The 26,613-nt window shown below is 38.0% G+C and overlaps 1 protein-coding gene across 4 annotated transcripts in view; it reads left to right on the top strand.

Moving 5' to 3' along the window:
• Positions 1-11,920: 11,920 nt before the first annotated feature.
• SLF2 (SMC5-SMC6 complex localization factor 2) overlaps positions 11,921-26,613 on the top strand; it is a 44,101-nt gene continuing 29,408 nt past the window's right edge. Inside the window, exons 1-7 of one of the 4 annotated variants that reach the window (XR_012133076.1) lie at positions 11,921-15,436; positions 17,985-18,028; positions 18,512-19,248; positions 20,563-20,620; positions 24,506-25,479; positions 25,823-25,995; positions 26,475-26,545. Coding sequence is in view for 3 of the 4 variants with exons in the window: in XM_017680246.3 (XP_017535735.1) it covers positions 15,297-15,436; positions 17,985-18,028; positions 18,512-19,248; positions 20,563-20,620; positions 24,506-25,479; positions 26,475-26,545 (2,024 nt within the window). In the remaining variant the exon portion in view is untranslated. The other 3 variants (XM_017680247.3, XM_017680246.3, XM_073240541.1) reach the window with 3 other exon arrangements.

The following is a 26,613-nucleotide window of genomic DNA, read 5'->3' as shown; positions in this document are numbered from 1 at the left end:
CTCATGTGATTGTATATCAATGATACTTTAAAAACAACAACAATGAAATATATATACATATATAAATATATTTATATATAAATATATATTTGAACCAGTAAACTTAAAAAAGTATATCAGGTGACATAATTATATTTTTATAAAACATATTGATAAAAAAACTATACAGATGTTTATGCATGCATTCTATTTGTATATAGTTATATGAAAAGGAGAAGCAGGGGAGAGGAGAGTCAAGGAAACAGAATAAGCAAAAAGGGCACTTTTATACAATATTTCTGTGTGTATAAAAGTAAAATTCTTTTTAATTAAAAAAAATAAAGATATCTAAAGCCTCTGATACATGCCTAGTTCTGTACCAGGTGCTTGGGAATATAGGAATATGTGAGACATGGTTTCATTCCAACATCTAGTTGAAAATAAAAAATCAAATAGTCACAGGGCAATTTATTATCTCCTATTAGGTATGAGATAAGTGCCACAAAGGAGGTATAGCTAAGACAAGGGTGGGTGAGAAAAATCCCACAGGAGAGAGAGCTTTTTTTTTAAGCCCCCAAGACCCTCCTTGGCCCCAATTTGCTGCCATCTCTGGATCTCCTTCACCTTCTCAGAGCGGGCCCTGGCGACCAGCCTGCTTTTGTCTCCCTGGGGAGGTGCCTTTGCCAGACTCCCAATTCCCTTTCTCACTGCTCCCAAAGACAAATACATTTTATTTCAAAGCTTTTGCTGCTTTTACTGACTGCCTGCTAGTCACTATGGAAACAGACATGGAAAACCATAACCACGCCAACTGGGGAAGCTACGCAGTTAAGAATCACACATCAGGTTGGGTTCCCCTGCCTGGCTCCTTTCTATTGTAAGAACTGGAAGCACTTTCATTCTCTCTCCCAGTCTCTTCCAGAGCCTCTCTCACCATGGGTGGCCAACTATTCATCAGTCAAGACCTTCTGTGAGTTGCCATCAGCTTTACCTTGGGAAGAGTTCTTCCACCTCAGAGTTCTGCTCTCCCAAGCCTCTCTTTTACTGGGTTTTGGCCTCTGTATAACACATCAACAAATTGGCCAGAAAGGTAATCTTCGAATCTCCAACCCAAGGATCAGCTAAATCCAGTAATTCCCAGTTGGCTCCAATACCCTTTGTCTTCAGGAAGCTCTGGCCCCTGATGAATTCTCTATCCAGAGAAGTCTCTGAACCAAAGACCCTCATCACCACCGATACTGCCACCTCCCCAGACACCACACTCTTCTGCTGCCAACTGGCCCCCTTTTGTCTTGCTTCTCTGTTCTAGTGGTATAGCCTTAGAAAAAGATGGTCAGGACCCTGGTGAGCACCCTCCACCTGAGAGAGGCTGGCTTTTGCTGATATCATTGCCATCTCTTATTCAAAGATAGCTTTAAGAACTTACTGTGCTTAATATCTTTGATTGCACCCACATTTTACATTCATCCAGCTTGTCAGAGAATTTACATAAAGTTCTGAATCACACAAGAAAATGGCCAGGCCTATTTACACAGGAAAAAGAGGTTGGATTTTATTATAATGTCTGCCTAATGTCAACTCCAGCAGGGTCAAGCCAAGCTGGAAAACAGAAAAACAAGAGTTAGGAATCATAACAGTCAGGTGAATGTCCACTGAGGCCAACTGGACAAGAAGACAGGTAGACTGTGACCAGAGATGGCAGCAGAAGGACACAAAGAAATCCTAGGAAACTGTGGTGAGTCAAGGGTGAGCCTTCAGCCTGGGCTTGCCCTGAGTTTGGCTGCCAAGTTTCAGTAGCTGAAAACAGGTGCAAGACCACACAGTTGTTGGGTGATATTCCCAGACAAACCCCAACTGCTGCTGCCTAGAGTAAGTATGAGTTATTTCATTTTAACCTTCGTTGTTTTCCTGATTACAAAAGTAACACATACTCATTGTAAGAAATCAAAAGTTACAGAAATATATAAGGCAGAAATTAAAATCCTATCCTTCAGGAGATAACCACTTTTAAGTTAAGGTATATTTAATCAGATTGTATTCTCTGCATTTATGAACATTTAATATATATGTCCATATAAGTAAAGTTTTATGAAATTAGTGTCATAAAATCATGGCCAGATTTAGAACTTAATCAATCCTAAGCCTGGAAATGGTTATGGAGTCACCCTCCCTAATCATGTTTCATTCAAAATAAAAATATGGAAATACTGAACAGTAAAATAAGCATATGCAAGTCAAAGCTTTGATTTTTTTCCTTTAATTACTATTTCAGTACTGTAAAAAAATACATTTATTCTTTCAGAGCCAATTTTGTTTGTTGGCTTTTGGGGCATCCCAAGCATATGGCTGGTTTGCAAACTAAGTTATCTATACTATGTATAATACACAATGTCTTGCAAAAAAAATGTTTTCACATAAGATATATCTTGGGCATCTGTCCATGTCACTCTCTAAACATTATTGTGACTGGCAGGTGTGGCTCCTCTCCAGAGAAAAACAGAAATCCTTCTAATGCTGGTGCCTGTAGCCAAGGGTTAGGATCTTAGAGGAATTTCATGGCTTTAATACATTTAAGATAGGAGTGTTACAACCACTGACAAGGAAATTACCTCCAGATTCAGAATTAAGTTCACAGGCAACTGAACTGTCTTCAAACCTTTATAGAAAGAGATCAGATATAAATAGGCAAATCAACTCATTCATTTATTTACAGCTAATTCAACTTAAGAGCAGTGAATACCCTTATCACAATTTAGGGTGAAGGTAAAAAACAGAGAAAATTGCATTAATACAAGTTTTTCCTTTATGTTATCAGTGACAGAGAATTTAGAGATGGACATGTCTTAAGTTGGTTATTTATTACTTAAATATGATACTTTTGTTACTGATTTCTAATTTTGATTGCATTGTGGACAGAGCATGTCATTTATATGCTATCAGTTCTTCAGCATCTTATTGGATCCTGCTGTGGCTTAGAATGTGGTCATTGTAAATATTCCACATGCATGTGAAAAAAACATATATTAATACTGCAATTTTGTCCATCATCCTGGATGAAAGAAGAAATCATAAAACTAAAGCCCATATTCCTATTTGAAATTAGCACTGAGAGACAGGACTCTAAAAATAAAAAATCCTGAAATCTGCCTGGTTGAAACCCTCAAAAGCTTTACAAAAAAAAATTTTTTTTAATTATAAATGGTTTTTAAGACTTTCAAGTAGAATAAAGATACCAAAGTTGAAAGTAGTAATTCCCTGATATCTCCTCTAAGTCTTAATCCCAGAGGATGGAAGTGGGGCATTATTAACAGTTTTATATATTTCCTTCCAGACTTTGCCTATGTATATATAAGAATATGTAAATACATATTATGTGGCCAACCTTAAAAGGAAATGCCATCTAGAAATGGAATTTTACTCTATGCATACTGTTATGCACTTTGTTTTTCTCACTTAACAAATTCAGTTATCTTTTTATATTAGCACATTTACAACCTCTCCATTCTTTTTCACAGCTGTGCAGTATCCCATAGTAAAGCTGTTTCATAATTTATTTAACAATCCCCTATTGACGGACATGTGGGTTGTTTCCCATTTCTATTATAGACAATGCTACTATGAGCAACCTCATTCACAAATAATATCGCTGCTGCTCAGCCCAGTGCTTTCTCAAGACCAACTGCTCCTCTGTCTGTGTACCTCACCGAAAGTTCTCTTCATCCTTCTTTGCTGCAGACTTGAGGATTCAACCTCCTTCCCTTTCCTTGGAGACTGCCACACCACCACCATGCTGGCTCAGGAGAGGCATGCAGTCTCACCAGCAGCATGTAGCACTGGTTTGCCTAGTGGTCCTGATAACCAGCATACAGGCCTTTTGGGCTTCAAGTGTTTTCTGCCACCACTCCAAGAAGCAAACGGACTAACAATTAAAGCAAATATAGGGTGGCACAAAGCTTACAAAGTTTTTACTTTAATAGTCCCTGGCTCTGGTTTCTATGCATGGGGTGCCTTTCTATCCAAAGTTTGCCAACCCTATTTCTAATCCCCTAGTTAGGGAAAATCCTATTGATTCTTTTTTCCATAGTATTCCGTCCCATGCCTGAAAATGCCTCCTTATTTCAAGAGAGCACTTTATGGCTCTGAGGACCATAGACTGGGTTTCCAATTCAACAGGTCCCTGTCTTGTCAGTGTGGTCACCCCTGAGCCTTTGCTTCAATCATAGTTTATGATTTCTATGCAACATCAGTAGATGAGCTGCAATGTTCCATGACTAATAAGCAGCCTGAAAATGTCAGAACTTTGAGTACTAAAGCCAGCTAATCCTGAGTCACATATAACCTCCTGGTACCAAAAATGTAAGGCCAGCAGAGTGCATAATTTCCCAAACCCTGCAGAGATTGGGTGTCAGGGGCCACACAAAGAAGGGACAGATTTCATGAGAGAATTCAATCCTGATGTGAATTTGGGGTATCAGTGCCTCATGGGTTGGTACATCTGTGGACACCTGCTGTTTTGTCATTTGTTCTGCTGAACTGGAGACACCCAGAATCCCCCGGGCTGATCCCTTGACTTTCACACCTGTCTACATCTGAATTTTTCATTTGTGATCTAAGCCAGCAGCACTCTAAGGACCTCTAGAAAATCAGGCATGGCATTTCTAGGCTGTGCTCTCCAAAATAAATCAAAGCATATTTTCTTGCTCCAAACTACCTGGGAAATGTTTGTTTCTGCTCTGGTCACAAGAATACAAAGTGAGAATTTTGTGGAAGAGTTTAGAAAGAGAATACTTTGGTAAAGACCATCTGAGACTCCAACATGGAAAACTGGATTCTGAGCATGGATGGTTTGGATTTGCCCCATATTAAGACCTCAGACTGAAGCCTGCTTCAAGGGTGAAAAGAAGAGGGAAAAGGCAGATTTGGTAAGTGGTTTGGAGAGGGCTGGGGTGGACGCCGCACAGAATGGCTAGCTGAGGTATTTAAAATGCAAAGAATGTTCTCAGATTCATTTAATATAATGCATTTTTTTTAATGCTGGCACTTATTTTTGGTATGGTATCTAAGTGCTTGGGATGGAGGAGCTGGGGGAAGAAAGGAGGAAGAGTGGGGCACTGCTGACGAAGGCCCAAGCCAAGACTAGGTGAACAGTAGGGACTATTCCTGAAATTTTAGAAGGACATGTCCAAGTATCACCTAAGGTAGCACTGCTACTACATCAGGTACATCTTTTTGCCCTAGGAATGGCCTTGTATCGGGAAACTAGAGGGAGTCAGTACTGGGCAGGAAATGGCCCGGGGGAACTGACCCCGCCGTAGGAGCTGGCCTTCACGGAGGATGTAACACCACAAGGACAGTGGGCAGGTGTTTCAACACTCAGTACTAATTCTGAAAATAGCATTAAGACATCCAGGGCAGGAGGACAAGACATTCGTGCAGATATATTTAGATAAACCAAGTGTGTACCATGAATAAATAATAATTATTAATAATGGGTTAATAAATAGGGGTAATCAGAATTAATTGAATTGTTGAGTATCTATTAGATGCTGGACACAATTGTAAGCATTTTATATTAACTGATTTAACACAAACCAATGAGATTGGTACTATTATTATCCCCACTTCACAAACAAGGAATTTGAGGTATGGAGAAACTAAGCAACTTCCCTAACAGTAATAGAGTTAAGATTCAAACTCAGGCAGTCTTGCTTCAGAGCCCACACTCCTAACCACTCTACTCTACTGCCTCTTGAGATGAACAGAGCTCTGGTCAAATGAAGCTTTCCATCCACAGAGAAGACATACATACATTAAATCATTTCAGTGCAAGGTCATAAACATTACAGTGGAGTCACAGTGTATATATGGGTTGAGCAAGAAGCATCCAAGTATCTTTAGGGATGTTGGGGAAATGTTAACTAGGACAAGGCACTGGTACAAATGGGGTGCACAAAAGCCCAGATGCATGAGAGAGGCTGATGTGTTCAAGGAATGGCCAGTACCGTTGTTCTGAATGGCATGATTTAAGATGCTCGGGGAAGAACAGTGTGATGCCCTCACACAGGTAGAAGGGGACCAGATCCACGGTGTACCTGGTATTGCAAGCCATAGTTTAGTTGTAAATTTAGGGCTTTGGAATATAGTTGTCTGGAATTTTGTTGTTGTTGATGATAGTTTGGTTTCCCTGTCAACAATGAATTTGGAAGTGGCATGCTCAGATTTGCCAGTTGGCAAGATAGCTCAGGCTCAGTGTGAAAGATGGATTGAAGAAGGACAAAACTAAAGGCAGAGACCAGTTTGGAAGCTGTTTCAAGAGACTTTGCAAGAGGCGATTAGAACCTGTGCTGGGGTACAGCAAGAGGGATGGAAAGGATTTTTTAGCATACAAATATGTATTTTTCAGTACTGTAAACCAGTGAGGAAAACACAGCTTAGAAAATGGGCTAAATATAGAAATAGGCAGTTAACAAAAGAAGAATCCAAATGGGTCCCCAAAAAATGTATGAAGATATTCAACATAAAAAATAATGGAATGCAAACTAAACCAATGAGAAACCATTTTCACCCTTCAGATAAACAAAAACAAAAAAGGATGACAATATCAAATATTGGAGCAGACACGAGGAAAACAGTGCTCTCATACATTGTTAGTGGGACCGTAAATTACTTCAGCCATTTATGGAAAGCAATTTGGCAGCATACAATAAACTTGGCAATACAAATACTCTATGACCCAATAATTTCCCTTCTGATTATATAACCCATAGAAATTCTTGCACATGGACACAAAGAAACATGTACAGAAATGTTTGTGACAGCATTGTTTGGTAAATAAATAGGTAAATAAAATGTGGCATATGAACTGCATATGTAAATAAAATATATGTGTATGCATATCTTTAAAAAACATACACAAAATAATCCTATATACTCTGTGTGACTAAATATATGTGTATGTAAAAAATAAGGAATCTGAATTATGGAGAAGTTGTGGACTTGAAAACCACAATAGTGGGGAGGTGGGGAATTAAATTAGGGGTGTCAATTAAAAAGGACTCAGCCACTAATGCAATGTTTTAGTATAAAAACAAAAAAGACCAGAAAAAAGAAGAAGTAACTGGACAAAATGTTAACAGTTGTGAGTTCAGAGGGAGGAATATGTGTTTGTAATATTATTCTTTGTATTCATCTATATCTTTTATAGTTCTAAAAAGAATTGTGTGTGTGCATGTGCACATGCAGGCACACACTTGTATTTTAGAAAGAGAAGAAAGGACACACCTGATATTTAGGGTACAAAAGTCACTGCAGGTGGGGGCTGAGAATGACATAGGGGAAGGGTTAGTAGGACTCTCAGGCTCCTTGCTAGGGTGGCAGGTGAAGACAGATGATGACACCATTTACTGAGATATGAAATATAGGAGGACAGAGCATCATATATGAGGTTTGGGAAGGAAGACAATGGGTTATGTTTAAGACATGCAGCATTTGAGAACCCGGCAACAAATGTTTGTGCTACAAAATCCCCCATAACACAACTTAATGGCTTCCACATTGCCCAAAACAAGTAGGTAGGAGCAGGAGTGTCAGTGTCAAGGTCCTAAGTTAGAGGAATGAAGGCAAAATGAGCAGTTAGAAGCTAATGGAAATAATGGCATATCTGTCAAGGTCTTCATTGAAAGCAATTCATGTAACACTTAGCATAACTTTTCATCTAAAAATCACTGGTCCTTTTCTGAAGTTATAGACAGACAGACAGAGATGTGTTTCTTTGTAAAAGTAATATATGTACCGGTAACATGTGGTTACCTCTCGAGCGAGATTTTCCCCTATTTGTGGAATTTACACATTACCGGTACATATATTACATTGGAAGGGGAATTGCTGGATCAAAGGTTGCTAGACATTGGCTGTTGGTTCTTTTAAGCGTCGACGCTTAAAAGAACCAACAGCCAATGTCTAGCAAAAATATAAAATGCACACAACCTTTGATCCAGCAATTCCCCTTCCAATGCATCTTAGAGATATATTTCTTTGCTCACAAAATTGGATGTATAAAAGTACTCATTAAGGCATTATCAGTAGTATAAGGCTGAAAGGGAACTAACTAGTATAGCAACTGGGGACTAGTTAAGTAAGTTATAGTGCAGCCATATAGCAGAATACTATGCTGCAGTTAGGATGTCACTTAGAAAGCATGGCAGCCTTCCAGAGGTAGTCTTGGTCTATACATGCAAATAACCTTTTTTATTTATATAAGCAATAACATATCAGATGTATATACTGTAGCATACACTGTTCTGCAACTTAACTTTTTCACTTAATATATCCTAACAATTATTTCATACCAATTTATATTGTTTACAAGTGTTGAGAGTTCAGCTAAAGTACCCCATAATATTGCTGCCTCGGCATCCACTTTGTGTGTATAAGCAGACTGCAGGGGTCTTGAACTGACACTAGCCCTCGCAAGCACATACCTAGATGCAGTCAAAAGTAAATGTAAGTTCCTGACATGACTACAAAAGCCCTTGTGTAAATAGTCTCCCCTGCCTCCCAGGGCTTTCTCCTTGCGTGCCTCTTAATGACACCCCCACAAAGCTTGCCAAAACCCAGATCTTTTTGGTTTGAATTGACCAATCAGGTCTTAGCCAGGGAATCCCAAAGCACTCCACCATGGACGCAAATAAAGGCCTGTGCCCCAGGTCCTGCTGCTCTCTCTGCCTGTAGCTCTCTGTACCTGCAGCCTGCCTTGGCCTCTCCATTTGGCCCCTCAAGGTGTGTGTGCCTTGTACTTTTTTCAGGACCTGTGGTCTTTCGTTGATGGTGAGCTCACCACCAGACACCCCAGCTTTACTTAACAAGTGTTAATTTAACAAAGTCATAACAACAAGTAACAATAGCAATAGCTAAACCTCATACTTATTATATGCCAGGCACTGTTTTAAGTGTTTTACTTGTACTCTTATTTAAAACTCACGAATATTTACAAGTCAGGTACTGGCATCAATCTCTTTTACAGATAAGGACAGTAGCACAGAGCTGTTAGGCAACTTGCTCAAGGTCACAGATCTGTTTGGTGGCAGAGCTGGGATTTGAACCCAAACAGTAGGACCCTAGGGCCTGCACATTTAACCACAACATGTCCTATATATCTAACTCAGACTTCTCAACTGCAGCATAGTATTTTACTGTGCAAATGTTCCATAATTTAACTAGTCCCCTATTGCTGGACTAGTTAGTTCTCTTTCAGTCTATTGCTACTAGCAGTGCTGCAGCAATACCTTTATACATTCATCTTGGTGAACATAGAAGCACAAGTGACCCTTGATCAACATGGGTTTGAACTGTGTGGGTCCACTTATAGTCACATTGTTTTGAATAAATGTACTGGAAAATTTTTTGGAGATTTGTAACAATTTAAAAAAACACTTTCTTTTCTCTACCTTACTTTATTGTAAGGATACAGTACAGAACAGGTACAGCATATAAAGTATGTGTTAGTCAATTGTTCATGTTATCAATAAGACTTCCAGTCAACAATAAGCTATTAGGAATTAGCTATGTTTTGGGGGAGTCAAAAGTTACATGCTGATTTTCAACCCCTGGCTGTTCAAGGATCAACTGTATATTTCTAAGATGCAGTAAAGAATTGCTGGATCAAAGGACATGTGCATTTTATATTTTGATAGATATCAGCCAGTAGTCCTTTTAATGCCTAGAGGTATTGATCATAGATAAAGTACGACAATTTCTTTAAATAAGAACCCCTGAGTGAGAACCCTAGTAATTCCTTGTAACACTCCTCCAGGCACCAAAATTACTCCATACTTCCTCCTCTTTTGGCTCCAAGAAATATTTGCTTTAAAAGAGCACAGTCTCATAGACCTGTAGAAAGAAACAAATGTTAGGGTATATATATCAAGGCATTTAGGTATTTGTGACATATGACTGGGCAGAAGTGATTTCAATTTGGTAAGTACATGTTATGCCATTTTTGTTCATTTTGTAAAAATAACATATTTACATGTATAATAATAACAATAATAAAAGACATCTACAGCAACTCAAATAGGGGCTGCAGGCTTTTACTGCATGTCTACATCCTGTCTAAATCCTGCATGTCTAAATCCCACCACTCCTGGGATTTGGTGCTGAGAAGAGGAGGAAACTCTGGGCCTACATTTCCACACGGGAATTGTGACCTGGAGAGACATTTAGTAGGGAATGTGCCCTCTGGTTCTTCTGCAGTCCCACCTCTCTGCTACTAAGGTTGAATTCCAGGTGCCATTTACCATAATGCTTGTGCAAATACCACTATTTCCTAATTTGTAGGAATGTGGTGAAGATTAAATGGATCAGTAGTCATCAAGTGCTTAGAACAGTGCCTGACCCATAGTAAGGCCCAACAAGTGTTTGCCGTCATTGTCACTGTTATTATTAAGAAATAAGTCTCTGATCCCAACTCAGTAAGTTAGGAAAATGGACCTGAGTCATGTATTTATATCACTTACCTTGCCCCTGTCAGCTTAAGTATAAGACCCGTCCCTCTTTGTACCTCTTGAAGTCAGACATCGAGAATTTTGTGTGAAATCTTTTGACTTTGAAATGTTGCCCCACATCTCTAAAAGACTCTTTAGAAGCTAAAAGAAGTACATCTCGGAGCCATCTTATCATGCCTGGCATAGAGGGTTCAGTATTTTGGTGTTGTGGAAGCTTATAGCTTAAGGATAATGGCGGTCAGGGATGACACTGAAAGAGGCAGGTCAGAGCTGCATAAAGGCGTAGGGTCATGAGAGGTGTGTTAAATACTGGGAAGAGCACTGCAAAGTTGTGAGATCAAATGTATTATTCACAACAGACTCTCTTCAGTTCCAGGGTGGTGGGGTTTTATGTGATGGGCAGGCAGGACAAGTGATATAAGATCTTTCTACCTCTTTTACATCATTCTCCCTTCTCCCACCTAAGTCCCTAGATTACTGAGGACAAGGCAGAATCTGACAAGGCCACCTCAGCCACTCCTTCCCATCTTGAAGCTATTACAGCACAGGAGGGGCAAAGGCACTGGAGAGATAGTCTGCCTTCTACAAGTCTCCCCAACTCTTGGAGGGTGTGACCTTAAAAGGGCATAAGGAGAGCTCAAGTTCTGTGTCCTCACCCTCACCACCAGCAGAAGTGACCAAAAGAAGCCCACTTTTTTTCCTCCAAGCAGTTTCTGCTGTTCAGCACCATTGATACACACAAGCATAAAATATGAATACAGATTACAGCAATGACTTTCGAATATTTCCAACACTGCCCACAGTAAGAGGTCACAGAAATACCCTTTGTATCAGTGCCATATAAAAGATATATATACAACAAAAGAAGTAGAAGTTTTGCAAAACAACCCATAACCATGTACTATGTGCAGGGCACCAATATTCTCTATTCCATTCTCTCTCTTTTTTTCAGTGTGGTCTATGACCCATGACATCAATTTCACAATTTCAAAACCTTCTAATGGGTCACTAACCAAGTGCTAAAAACACCCGATTACAGGCTGGAATCCCTAAAACCAGTATTTCCCAAAGAGTCTCTTGTATTTCAGATGTACAAGTAATACCTAGTAAACAAGATGACTCTAGAAGAAACATGGGGATTTTTTTTTCTAGCTATTATTTAGTTATTTATTAGTTTTTACAGTCAGCTCCTATTTGGAAAGTTGTCATTTTCCAATCAAAACTGGTTTTTCCACTTACAGAAATTAAAGTTTTCCTCTAAGTAAATGTATTTAAGTTTAAAAAGTGATTTAAAGAAAGATATTACATAATAATCGTGTAAGAAATATTCAGGTGTGTCAGAAATCACAAAAATGTTACTCACATTCTAAAGTGTGGGAAATACCACCATGCACCCTTCCAAAAAAAACTTATTTTCCTTAATATTAAAACTGCTTTTGCAGTCTTTTACTAATTACTCCCAGGAAGTTTGTTACATTACATTACATTTGACTTTTCTCCAGCAGCCCCTTAAAACCAAGTCAGTGCTTTTTCCAAGCACTAATTGGACATTTCTGAGATCAGCATCCATTTGCAGTGTGATTTATCTAGAGATGCTGGAGCTCACCCAGTCGTCCCGTCTTCAGATCATCACGTGGTCTTTCCTTCTCTTTCAGACTTCCAAGTTAATTATTATTTCCTGTTTCTCTGAGTCTGTTCCTTATCTCCATTCCCAGGTCACCTTCCTCCCTCCCCTCCACATACATTCTGTTGGTTGACAGGCAGGCAGTTCAGCAGCAAACCCATCTTTGTCTCTTGGCCTGCCCAAGAGTGCCCTCCAACAACAGTCTTGGATTCATTCCAGAATGTAGCCATCTCAGAGCAAAAGTATATAATCAGAGTTACTTTTAGAGGTCTCTGTTCTTTAGTTACCTTCTTCTTCATTACTTACTGACCTTTTGTTCTCTTAATCTCTGCCCAAGGTATTGTGTGAGCCAATCTGCCCAAATTGTTTTCTTTCTCACTGCTTGGGATCTCTGGCTTCAGTTACGTCATCACTTCTCTCTGGATTCCCACTGGTTGAGCTTGATGCTTTCAGCAAATCTGATCCGTTATTCAAGTAAACATTGTTTCTGCTACTGCCCCATCCCTTCCCATCAAGGCCAGAGTCAGTGCTCCTATTGTCTTTAACAGCTCAAGGTGCTAAAAACTGGGCTGAGCTGTACCTTATAGAAGTTTCACGCAGAAGCCACTCTACTCCTGTGGTCTTGTTTCCTCATCCCAGTGCCCAGAAATCTCAACGTAGCCTTTTATGGTCATCCAGCCTTCATTTTTCAAATTCTTTTTTCAATCTTGGCTGAAGCTTTATCTGAAGTCTAATTAAGACTTGTCTACTTTATTCATCATCCTCTCCCCCAGGCCCACCCCAGTTTTTCTCTTCCCCTTGTCTCCTCACATGCACACATGTGAGCACTTTAACATCTTCCACCTAGGATATAGCTTCTGGCCATCTATTTCTGGCCCACTACACATTAACAGTTGACATGCACATTTGGTGTATATATACACATTCAAACTGGGAGAAGGGGTATAAACACAAAATAGACTGTCCAACACTATTGGGGGGTGGGGCGAAGAGCTTTAGAGGATCCCAGCAGTTCTAGTTAGTATGTTGAGCATATTTCACCTTGCAACCCAAATCTCTATCATTTTCAACACAGCTTAAACAAACAAGAGCCTTGGTGCTTATTGAGGATTTAGATAACTACTTCCCTCTTAAGAAGAGATTTTTTAAATTGTGTTTTCATTATGACTCCATCTCCATTTATTGATCAAGGGATTTCTTGCCTCACTTAACTCCATAATCTGTTGTTCAGATTAAGAAAATGTGAAAACTATTGTTTGGTAGCATGAGTATAGACTTTTAAAGTGATACATCGGAGGCTGGATGATTCAAATACTACAATCCAAGAAAAGCAACTGATTGGTCATGCAGAACGTGTTTTTATGCATCACTCTTTTATGGACTGAGCATGCAATGAAACGAATCAGATTGTTTTGTAGATGTGCTGTTTAGAAGCAGGAATTCAGTAGTATAGAAACATCCAACGGAAAGCACTAATACAAGAGCAAGAAATAATACATGTAAAAAGCCCTCAATAAACAAACATATAACTCACTATTCATCCAACACATTTTGAGCATCTATTATGTGCTTTTTTACATAAGGAACAATGCTAGGTATAGAAACTTCTCAGTTATTAGGAGCAAATAAGTACACTTATTTTAGAATTTCCTTTCTTGCATCACTACTACTTAGTGTGCAGTATATATATGCTTTTTGGGTGAATGACAGACCTATATGCTCACTATTTACCTTCCACCCTCCACTTTGCCACCTTCTTGGCCACTTATTCTTCATTCTTTCTCTTGGGAGCTAATTGGGAAAGAAAGGAGGTGAACTTGAGGTCAATCAGACATGCTTAGCTACCAAAGCAGTTAAATCTCAGTACAGTAAGCATTAAAGAGCTGTCTAAATTCTTTTGTGTCATTCAAGATTTTGTTCCATCCAACTGATTGAACAGGCCTGCCAATTAAAACTTGGACATTCATGAGACTGATACTTTGGTTAATAGGTATCATAACAGTATCTGACCTATCTCTGGATTTTGTAGTAAGTGTGAGTCTGTCCAAAAGAACCAAGGAAAGGGAACACTCATTTGCTCAGTACTTATTACACTGCTTATCTCTTTTATGGTTTACAATTACCCAGAAAAGTAGAATACCCAGTTTATAGATGTGGAAACTGAGGCTCAGAGATACTCTCTCTGACCAGTCTCTCAGTATGTAAGGAAAACACGGGCTAACAACCTCTAAAGCACAAGCCCTTTATAAAGGAGGACTGGAGACTGTCGTCAGTTTTCACTAATCTGTGCTGTCCACAGTTAACACGGGTAATTGAAAGCTAACCCTATGTTCCTTTCAAGAATCTTCAAGGAATCTGGCTGCAGAGACTTCATGGATAACTAACTCATTTCAGCAGCTGAGAAATAAAGTGCTTTTGTGGAATAAAAAGGCTTTATCTCAGTGGGGTATTTTTACCCTATTTAAAAATAAGAGAGGGAAGAAGCCACCACCACACTTAAAAGAACCCTCACAGAATGGACAAGTCTTCAGATTGGGCTGCGAAGACTCCCGAAGGAATGGTGACAACATTTGGGCACTTTAGCCTAAGACGTTAAAAAAAAAAGCCGTAATTTAACAGCTGGGGGTTTCAGAGGCACAGTTGTGACACAGGAAGCCCAACTGTTGGCCATCCTCACTCAAGGCAGAGCTGCTGGGCTCGGGTTAGCTTTTGCAAATCTTGCTCCTCGCCCTTTACTAGGAGGGTGTCGGCAGCTGCCACAGCCCCTGCGGCGACCAGCACCTTCTTGCCCCAGCGCGCAGACGGAGGCCGAGGCTGCGAGAACACCGCTGCCACCCTCCAACAACCACCCCGCGCACGTGACGGGGAGGTGTGCAGTTTTCCTTCCCCTCCCCTTTCCCGAAACCCTGCCTTCTCCTGAAAGGCAGAGGCTTTCTATTGCGCCGCTACTGGAATGACTGCCGTGCTAGCCAATCAACGCGAACCTTCAAGTAATACCCGCCCCCTGCTGGTCCTCAGGTTCCTTCCCGCTCACACAGGAGTCACTTCCGAAGAGAGAACCGCCATGAAGAGGGAAGGGGGTGCCGCCCAACTGTGCTCCGACAGCCTTCCTGAATCCCAGCAGCAAGACGGCAACCACGCATCCAACTTCTCCAGCCACAGCTCATGCCGCCGTCGCCAGCGGCGCCGACATGACAAGGCGCTGCATGCCCGCTAGGCCAGGTTTCCCCTCATCCCCAGCCCCGGGGTCGTCGCCCCCGCGCTGCCATCTGAGACCCGGTAGTACCGCCCCTGCTGCAGCGGGAAAAAGAACAAAGAGTCCTGGGGACAGGTACCGTGCAGAGGGTTTGAGAAGGGGCCGGGTCGTGGGGGCAAGGGTATGAGGGAAGACTGCGGACGCCCGCTCTTCTAGTTCCCGCCATCCTCAGCGAGCTGAGGCCTCTGTTCCGGGGCCTGGCAAACCCCCGCCCCGCATCCGCGCTGGGGCTTCTGGGAGGTCGAGTTTCCTTTTCTGTAGTTGGGACGCAGCTCGCGCTCTAGTGACCAAAGCTTGGATGGCTAGGGAGAACCCGCGGTAGGGAGAACGTGCATTTTGTCCTTTACGATAGCCAGACCCGGGGCCCTAACTACATAATGCATATGTAGGTGGTTTTCTATACATGGTCAGTTCTACATATCCTAATGGTTTAATGCTATAAACCTTTTCTAAATAGTAGGTGAAATTATGTCTAAGTGATGAGGAAAACCCTTCCACGAGTTACTTTATAGTCCGGCACACATAAGTAAATGAAAATGCAGATTTGAAACGTGGTATGTTTCCTCCTTCAGTGACTTTACACCTCTCCAAGAGGCCGGTTTTTTGTAAAGATTTTGTGGGAACTGTGTAATGAGATGGGGAGTTACACCAAATGACATCCTCTGACAATAAAACATGTTTAAATTCTCTACGCACTTGGTACTGTCTTTTTTATTTTAGGTTTAAAAGTTTGTAACATAAGTTTAACAGTACATTTATGTCCTAATATTGTGGTACAGGCTCACAATCCCTTATCTTACATTCTGAAAACCAGAAATATATGAAAACCAAAGGTTTTCAAACATTTCAATAAGTTTGGCAGCACATCTTACTTGGCAGCCAAACCTGACTAGAACTAACAGAAGGTTATAATATGGTTTTTATCCCATTAAGTGTGAGTATTCTTAAGTCTTGCCGGAGAAATACTGTGTTTGCTTACAGGGTGCAGTTTCAGACTCCACTGGAGGCTTTATATAATGCATCCAAGTTACCCCCGTTTCCAAATCCAGTAACTTCAGAATTCTAAGACACATTTGGCCCAAGAGTTTCAGATAAGGGTTTGTGAGCTGTTGTAATTTTTTATCTAGTTATAAATAAGTTAATGGACATTTCTGTGCATATGTACATAGGAAACTATTCCTTCTTGAAAGTTACATTCATGGTTATTTTACAGACTTGTATGTTTTACTCAAAACCATTAAGGCCTGGGTTCTGTTATTTTAGGAGAAGCAGTAATAGTGTTAATAATTACCTTCTCTCTCCTCAACCAATAACTGAAGGGCTTCATCCTTCTCCCCTTGGCAGATTCTCTAGCATTTCTTTCTTTACTTTCTCCTGAAGTTAATTTGCCTGATACAATTTATTTTATGAAAGCAAATGCATAGATTGTTCCTTAACCTGTTACTCATTTGTTTCATAACCACTTAGCTTTTCTACCAGTATGTCAACATTGTGGACTCTCCGTAAACATTAAAGATGGGCTTTAGCTTTCTAATGTGACTAGTAAAGAGTACAAAATACAGAAGAAGCTTGAACTTCAAAGGAATTGGATTGTTCAGATTTTCTCTGAGCAGTCCAACTTCATAGGGGAGAAATAAGTGTTTAGGAAGTAGTGGTTTATTGCTTCTCTTTCAGTAAAATGAATACATTTTAGCAAAATTTTCCAGAAAGTTAACTTTGTGCTCTACATATAACAATATCCTTCTTGGTACAGCTGACAATTTTAAATACATGAACAAGTCAGAGAACAAATTCTGGTAATACAGTCCTGTTCTACTTTGTGTCCACCATAGGATACACAAATCCTTAAAAATTAAAACAATTTGGTTTTTGTTACTCTTGTTAACTTTATTCCTTTTGTCTGTTTTGTTTGTGTTTTTCCCAGGCAATGCATTACTTTTGTAAATATCTTAGATAAAATTAAGCTTTTGAAACACTATTATTTTCTTGTGAAGACTCATTCCAATTTCTGATGTTACTTAGATTAACATCTTACTGTAGTGTATAAAGAGGATAGTGTTAACTTAGTACTTGATCCTTTCTACTTTTTACCTAGCACACTCTTTAACTGCCTCCCCAGATTAGCTAAATCAGCCGTATTACCATTATACCATGCCATTAGGCTTGTTATGAGTCTGTGCAAGTTTGACTCCGTTTTTATGATCTTTGTGCATTCAGCAAACATTTGTTGAGCATTATTTTGTACCAGTCAATCACTGGAGATACAAAGGAATAGAATACCCTCAAGATCTTTTATTCTACCATGTAGCAGTGAGCTCTTCAGTCCTAGGAAGCACTCTACCAGTTACCTGGATCCACACTCCAATCTTACCATTTTAGCACTATAGATGATGTAAATCTCAGTTGTGCTTTTATAAATATACAGGAAGTGGTGAATTATAATTGCAATTTTTCATTACCAGCTTAGCAAAACATTTATTGCCATTAACAGAACTTGATTAAACCAGATAGTGAAGTCCAGCCTATGTTCTGTAAATCTACTAGTATTCTCCATTTAAACTGAACTATTGAGATTTTAACTTTTGCTCTATGTGATACCATATTAGTATGCTTTTATTTTCAGGAAGCAGTCAATTATAGATTTCTTCAAACCAGCTTCAAAACAAGGTATGTATTAATGCATTTTTTGCAGGATCTTTTAGGGAGGGAGATAGATTCAATTTTAAAATCTAAACTCTTAGTAATTAGATTAAACAGTGTTCAGGTTGAAAATGTAAAGATGTGTATTTTACAAAGAAAAATAAGTTCTAAACATCGTTAAATATTTTGCTGATATGCTTTCTTACATTTAAAATATTCCAGTCAATAATGTTCATAATGCGTACCATTTTGATTGTCTGATACAGTAACATTTCATAAATACAGCCATATGGAGCTTACTTGATAAAGAAAAGGGAGCTTTATGAAAGTAAGGCTTTTAACAAAACATCTTAATTTCTCACCCTCCAGTAAAATGTGTATTATCTATTGATTTGGAAATTTTTGTGGTGGCTTAGTATTTTAAATACTAATTTAAATAAGTATACAAAGTGTAATAATTGTCTTATTTTAATAACTTGCAATATGTGTGTGTTTTAATTGGCCGTTTAGACAGACTTATGTTGGATTCTCCACAAAAATCAAACATCAAATATGGAGGAAGTGGAGTGTCCATCACTGGGACAGAGCACTTTGAAAGGAAACCATCCTCACAAAAAAAATCTAAACCCAAAAGGGTGCCATCAGAAAAGAACACTATTCTAGAGGCTTTCATGAAAGGTGTCAAAGAACATCATAAAGATTGTGGTGTACATGAATCACGTCGGCCTTGTGTGTCACTAGCCACCAAATATCCAAAGGCTGTTGCAAAAGTCTGTGATTCTCCTTCATATTGTTTGTCAAAACCAATGAAGGCACTAAAGAAGAATCATCAATCTCCAGAAAGAAGGAAATCATTTTTCACCCATGAAAATAGCAAGGAGAAGAATGATGGAGATCAAGGCAAGATCAGTGCAGATTCCAAAAAGCAGGCCACAGTGACAGAGACTGACATCTTCAAGAACAGCCCCAGAAGTCTTAGCAGCAGGAGCAGCCTATCCAGGCACCACCCAGGAGAAAGTCCACTGGGAGCTAAGTTCCGGTCGTCACTAGCTTCTTACCGCAGAGAAAGAGAACTAAAGAAGTTAAGAAGGGAGCAAATGGAGCAGAGGATCAACTCAGAAAATTCTTTCTCAGAAGCAAGCAATCTTCCCTTAAAATCCTCTAGTATAGAAAGACAATATAAACCAAGGCAGGAACAAAGTAAACAAAATGATGTTACACCTGGGAAGAGTAATCTTTCAAACCTGGTATGAGCAATAATTACTGAATTAGCTTGGCTATTGCTTTATCATATTTAGAGTATTAAATATAAAAATATTAATTGTTAACATTGGTATCGTTTGTTAAGGAAATACTGATACATAGTTTGAGTAGAAGCTTGTTTCAGGAGGTTTGCACCAACTCTGGAACTTGGTTAACAGTGTTTCTTGCCTTAATTTTTTCAGATGAGGAACAAACATCTTTCTTAATCAGGAAAGTAGACATTTTTTTTAAAGCAAATAGAGACATTTTAAAATTAGCCTGTGCTGAAGGGAGATACTTGAGGAATGGAGAATCTAAAACAACAGGAAATGGTTTAGAACAGAGATTCTCACAATGTGGTCCCTGGACTAGCAACATCAGCATTACTTGGGAACATAATAGAAAGGTACATTCTCCTCAGGCCTCACCCAAGACCCATGGAACCCAACACTGGGGAGGTAGAGTCCAGCAATCTGTAATTAACAAGTCTTCCAGATGATTCTGATACACTTCAAAGTTTGAGAGTCACTGGTTTAGATGATACGTAAATCTTATGATTGAGTATTGGGGAGGGGGGTTCTTAGAAACTTAGAAAATGACAATGACTTAGAAATTGTCCAAATGCATCTCACCCTCATCAGATTTCTCTTAATAGACCAAACTCAGATTAGCATGAAAGCTGTCCCTCTCCCCTGGAAAGTGAAGTTAAGTACCTCTGTTTCAAAGAGCTTCTCTACATAGCAAATAAAGGAAGATCAGCTATAAGAAAGTTCTCTGTTGATAGGTGTTAAGAGATTTTAAAATGAGGTAAACCAAAAATAAACCAAACTATGCCATTCTGGGAGTGAATAGAGATTTTCGCCTTGTTCATTGCCAGAAAATATATTTACAAAGTCTAGCATTCCTTTGCAAGTTGAGTTTGGTGCCTTTACAGTGAGATTTGCTAATGATCAATAGAGGTTGGTAGCATTTGGTCCATTTTTATAGGATTTCAGTGTTTGGTGATGCATCAGTACTTAAACAGAAGCATTGAAGTAAGTTGTATTCATCTGATTGGAAAATATTAGGCTTAGTGTTTTTCTTATCAAAATAGTACAGTGCCCTAATATCTCTTAAGTTTGTATTATGAAAGCTGACTTATGACATTTCTACATTTTTATGATACAAATGGCCATTTTTATAAAACTTAAAATTTAAAATAATTGAAATATAGGTGACTGCTTTATTCAGTCTAGAAATCTATTTAAATGTTATGAAGAAAAGTTCACATTCTTTACTGCTCACAACTCCTAATTAATTTTTTCTCATTTTGCTAATAGGAAAATGGACATCTCTCAAGAAAAAGATCCTGTTCTGATTCGTGGGAACCTGCTTCAGGTAGAATCAAAATAAATGAATTTTTAAATAAATTTGCATCTTAATAGCACTTACTTTAAACAAATTTGTTTAAGTATCTACTTTCCTTCTTCGAGGTAAATTAACTATCTCAGATTAGTTAAGAATTTGGTAAAATTATATTCAAAAGGAATAGTCCTTGAATTTAATATGTGTAACTTGTGGATTGTCTTGACTCTTCTGCATTCTTCAAGAGTTCTTAACAATTGAAGTGTTGTATTAGTGTCCAGTGTTCTTCTGAATCTTGGCTACATGAAGAACCTATATCTTGCAATTGTAGACTCTGAGGTCTTGGTATTACAGATGCTTTGTTGTAAGATTGAAACTGTTCTGATCCAAAGACAGTGTTCCTAATATTTCAAATACAAAGATCCCTTTTTAATATCAAATTTCAAGGGCACATACATGATACTAGTTTGTACTTTCAGTATCTATTTGTTGAGATAATACATAACAGCTACTGTTAACTCAGTAATTCTTAATGTATCTTTATCTTTTTTTTTAAACTAGAAAATAGAACAGTATAAAATTCAAATGCTGTAGAACTTTATAACACCAAAAATGAAAAGAAGTCCCCCAGAAATAACAACTGCTAATTGTCAGGTGTATCAGATTTTTTTTTTTCCTGCTGTGGACTTTGCAAATTTCCACACTCAGTAAGATACATTGGACTTAGCGATATTAGCCAATATTTATTCAGCATTTACTATATGCAATGCTCTGTTCTATGTGTTTATATAATTAATTTGATCCACACATACTTAAAAGGTGGTTACTTTCAGAGACAAGAAAACAATAAGAGACAGATAGTTCTAATTCTTCTTCAGGTTTCATGTAAAACTTTTTAAATATATTCTAGAAGTGCATTGCGTTTTGACCAAGTGATTTCAGGTGTTAAAATCAGTCTTCAACCACAGCTGAAACTATAGTTTACCATCATAGAAGGAACTCATGAAGTATCATAGAAGGATACAGGAGTACATTTGAAGTTTCATGTGTGTTCTAAACTTATTTTTAAAACTTAGTGTACTTTGTACAAAAATTTGTATTCTTTAAATTTATTTAATTTGTACTGTATTTTTTATTTTAGTGGTAAAATTTTAGTGAATTTTGACATTACAGTAGAAGAACAGTAATTACTCAGCCATGAGATTGCTTCTACACTCGCTGTATTAGACATTTATAATACTAAATAAATGATCACTTTATGCTGCAGTGAATAGAACAAAATATTTTTAGGCTAGCTCTGGCAGTGTAGGAGGCTGCTAGCTGGTTGTGGTGTTGCCACCAGGCTCTTCAGCTTTTTCTCTGATAATGACTAAGAAAAAAATTTTACTTAGTTCATGGGTTTGTGTATTTCATCAGTGGTGAATGAAGTAGTTTCATTTATACAGTCCCACATACTTCTGAACATTGCTTGAAAAAGATCCTTTCTACGTATTTTCAGAAACAGACTAAAGATGGTTGCCCTCACTTTTTTATTGCTAATATTTTTGCATGTTATTTCATAATCCTCACTAATAATTACAGTATTGTACTTTTAATAAACATACACTTAAACTTCAGTTGACTGTTACCAGAATTTAAAGGACCTAAGGGAATTTTTCACCCTAGGTAACATGAAGAATGCTTATCTTTAATAGTGAATAAATGTTAATAATCCAAATGTTATGTCTTGTTCATATTACTGCTGTCACACTTATCAATTGTGATGTTGATGTACATAATCACACATTCATTAATTACATGTAAGTTTGGGGATTTTAGAAAGATTGGTAGAATAGGCATTTGGCTCTTCGGTTTTCAGAGCCCTGGCCTTTTGCTGAATCCGAGCTCCAACTTAATATTTCCCTAGTTTATTCCATAATTTACTAGTAACCAATTCCCTATCAGTAAACATTTAGGTTCTTACTTTTTTCTTTTTACAAACTCAATCCCTGTCCTGAGTATTTTATCTACTATATATATATACTGCATGTATTTATTTTATAAAATATACTTCTATATTTTATATACATTAATAGATGTTTGAAATGCCATAAGACAGTCTACAGGTAGTTCAAAAAAAATCATGAAAGTTTTGCAGTTAATCTACTGCCCTATAGAGATTGCAAAAGGGGAAGCTACCTGCAGTACCTCACCCTCTAATTCTTAATGTTAAAAGCCCTTAATCCAATTTTTCCTGAATTTTGTCTACAGTTTTTCTGTCCTCCTAGGTAAGTCTAATTTCTGAACAAAGCAGGAAATTTTCCTCATTATTAGCTATATATAAATTGTCTAACATCTCTAGGAAAATGGAACAGTACTCAAACTGGCAGCTCTGTGGCTATCTTTTCTGTAACCCCGAAACCTAATATAGTCTGCATAAGTCTCCAAATCTTCTCTTTTTCTTAGTTATTTGATATCTCATCTTGTACTATATAAGGGACCCCTGTCCTTTCCCCAAACATTTAACCCTAGAATGATTTCTTCAAGTAATAGGAGATAACTGTAGAAGAATAGAGATAGAGGCATTTATTTATTGATTGTTCACTTTTATAAATTGAATTGCCCAGCTTATGTATTTGATCAAGCTATCCAAATAATTGCTTAAATCTTTAGATTTTTTTGTTTTTGTTTTTTAAATTAAAATGTTGAGTATTTGGGGATATCCATTTGCAGAAAGAACCTTGATTTACGGAAGTTTGAGGAAACTGATTATATAAATAACTGATCATAAAAATTTTTAATGAGTAATGAATTTTAAGAGTGAATTAATGAAACACATTATTAAACAGAAAATTTTAAAAACTGGTTAACTCAAATATACATTATTCAAGTGCTTCTGGTTGGAGCTCCTAACACGCAGACAACTTGTATTAGTTTCCCAGGGCAGCCATAACAAAGCACCAAAACCTAGGTGGCTTAAAACAACAGAAATTTACTAGCTCTTGGTTCTGGAAGCTAGAAATCCAAAATTAAGGTTATCAGCAAGGCCATGTTCTCTCTAATAGCTTGAGGGGAGAATCGTTACTTGCCTCTTCTAGTTTCTGGTGTTTGCCTACAATCCTTGTCAGCCCTTGACTTGTAGATACATCACTCCCTTCACGTAGCATTTCCTCCCTTTGTGTCTTCACACCATCTTCCCTCTACATGTCCATCTGCTTGTCCAAATTTCACTTTCTTATAAGGACACCAGTTATATTGGATTAGGATCCACCCTGATGACCTCATTTTAACTTGATTACCCTGTAAAGACACTATTTCTAACTAAGGTCACATTCTGAGGTTCTGGGAGTTAGGACGTCACCATATCATTTTGGGAGCCGCAGTACAACTTTTAGCACAGCTGAAGACTAGAGGGATACATGGTAAAGAATGAACAAATACTAGGCAGAAAGATGGGTGAATTTTTTATAACAGAAATTGAAATCTATCTGCCTTCAGTTATCATATATATGTTTTAGACTTGTAAATTAAGATGTAGGAGTATTACATTTCTGGAACCAGGTAGTTTTTGGTTTAAGAAAGAGTGTGTGCACTCTGAGGGAAAGTGCCTTCGGAATCTTCCTTGATATAAATATGCACTTTTCATGTTTTGGAGAGTGACACCTTTAATTCTGTTTATGTAGTAAACTTTAAAGAGCTTTGGAATGAAAATGAGCATTTGTCATTGGCTTTAAATTTGGATACCAGTATTTATCAGTGTTATGTATTATTGGTAGTATTAACTCTTTTTCCTCATTCCATTATGTGCTGAATAATCTCAGCCTAACATTGTGGAATTTAAGCATTTTGTTACAGTGTTCTAAATTCTCGTTGAATAAACTTTATTTACTAAGGTAGAAAAGTATACTTTTTACTAATCTGGCAAAAATTAAATTTTAGCAGGGTCTAAGCAGAGTAAATTCCCTGACAAAAGAAAAAGGAATTCTGTGGATTCAGATCTGAAAAGCACAAGAGAATCTATAATACCAAAAGCAAAAGAGTCCTCCTTTGAGAAGCATTCTGACGTACCACATCAGAGAGAGAAATTTATAAAACATATTGCACTGAAGACACCTGGCGGTGTATTGCGCTTGGAAGACATATCCAAGGAACCGAATGAAGAAGCTGATTGCTCCTCTGCAGGCTTGGCACCTTCAAATTCTGGCCAGCATTCTTCCAGGAATAGTGACCAAATCCGTGTGGCAAGTACCAAAGAGACTAAGATGCAGAAACCCCATTTATCTTTCCCTCAGGAAAAGTCTGCAGTTAAAAAAGCTAACAACCTTCAGAAAAATAAAACCGCTAGTCCTGTGGCATCAAAGGAAACGAAACTTGTACCTTTACTTTCCTATGCTCCAAGTGCTGATTCCTCTTGGGTACCATTAAATGCTAAAAATTGCACTCTTCCAGTTCCTAAAAAAGATAAAGAGCGTTCCTCATCTAAAGAATGTTCTGGGCATTCTACAGAGTCCTCCAAACACAAAGAACATAAAACAAAGACCAATAAGGCTGATTCTAATGTATCTTCAGGGAAAATTTCTGGGGGATCTTTGCATTCAGAAAATGGCACTTCTACAAAGTCTCCCCCAGCTGCTTTGGAAGTTGTGCCATGTATCCCAAGCCCTCCAGCACCTTCAGATAAAGAGAGTTCAGGAAATTCCAATGCAGGTAGCAATGCACTGAAAAGAAAACTAAGGGGTGATTTTGATAGTGATGAAGAAAGTTTAGGTTACAACCTAGAAAGTGATGAGGAAGAGGAAACATTTAAATCACTGGAAGAAATAATGGCTTTGAACTTCAATCAGACTCCAGCAACTACAGGAAAGCCTCCTACTCTTTCCAAGGGGCTTAAATCTCAGTCATCAGACTATACAGTAAGTAATTCTATGACATTTATCTTTAGTTTAAGAGGGAAAAATGGATTGATTAGCGAAAGGGGGGATAAATTGTTAGAAGTGAATTTAAAATTCAGTATTTGTTACGACTCATAATTGGGCTGAAACTAGTAAAGTTCTTGTATGATTAATGGGTTTCCCATATCTTTAGTTTTATTACTGTAAATCAGTGGTCTCCAAACTTTTTGATCACACACACTTCTCTATTAGTAAAAAATTTTTGAGCATGTACCCCAATATATTGTATAACTTAATAGATTATAGACATGTACCACTATAATACTGTATACTTTCTAAAGCATATGCAAAAAAAATTTTTAAGGAAGAAGAATGAAGTATTTTCCTGTAGAAGTTATTTAGAAGTTACTATAGACTAAGTTCTACTGGAGTTTCTATAGAAGTTCCATATAAATAGAAGTTCTATTATTTTCTTCCTGCACCCCAATGGATCACCTTGCACACCCCCTGCTTTGGAGACCACTGCTGTAAATGAAGGTAGAGTGTAGAAATGTTGTTAATTGTGGTGTGCAGTTTTATTTATGAAGTGCTTCATTCTATCTTGGGAATAAGCTGAATTAAATTTTAATATGTCTGTAAAATTTGGTGGGGAAGATGTTAATGTTCCATGGTAACACCTAAGAATCAGTAGTTCGATTCCACTAAAATAGAATTTAAAAATAAAGACAGGGTAGCCATGGAGCCTTTGGGTGTTTGCATTCAATCCTAAGGCTAGCAGGGTTTTCTAAGTAGTGCTTTTCTTAATAGATGGTAAAATCAAATTGCCTGCAGTGCAAAATAGTAGATTTAAAGCATGATGGTGAAAATTCTCTTTTAAGAAAGGTATCCTCCTGGCCCAGGTTATTGAAATAAAAAATATTGTTTAGTACTCTGAGTAACTTGGAACTTAAAACTTTAAAATCCCATTTCTACTAAGACATGTTATAAAGTATTCCTAAATTATCTTCTTGTTTTAGGAACATTTTCATAGTGGAACTTATACCAATACTTTAGAGCGTCTAGTCAAAGAGATGGAAGACACACAAAGGTTAGTCAGCGCCATGACTCCTTTAATAAATGTAGCATACTGCTTGTTTGTGTAGCTCTGACTTTTAG

The sequence above is a fragment of the Manis javanica genome, chromosome 7, assembly GCF_040802235.1.
Source record: "Manis javanica isolate MJ-LG chromosome 7, MJ_LKY, whole genome shotgun sequence".
NCBI lineage: Eukaryota > Metazoa > Chordata > Mammalia > Pholidota > Manidae > Manis > Manis javanica.
The sequence above is the reverse complement of the archived record's forward strand: the minus strand, read 5'-3'. Positions and strand labels throughout refer to the sequence as shown.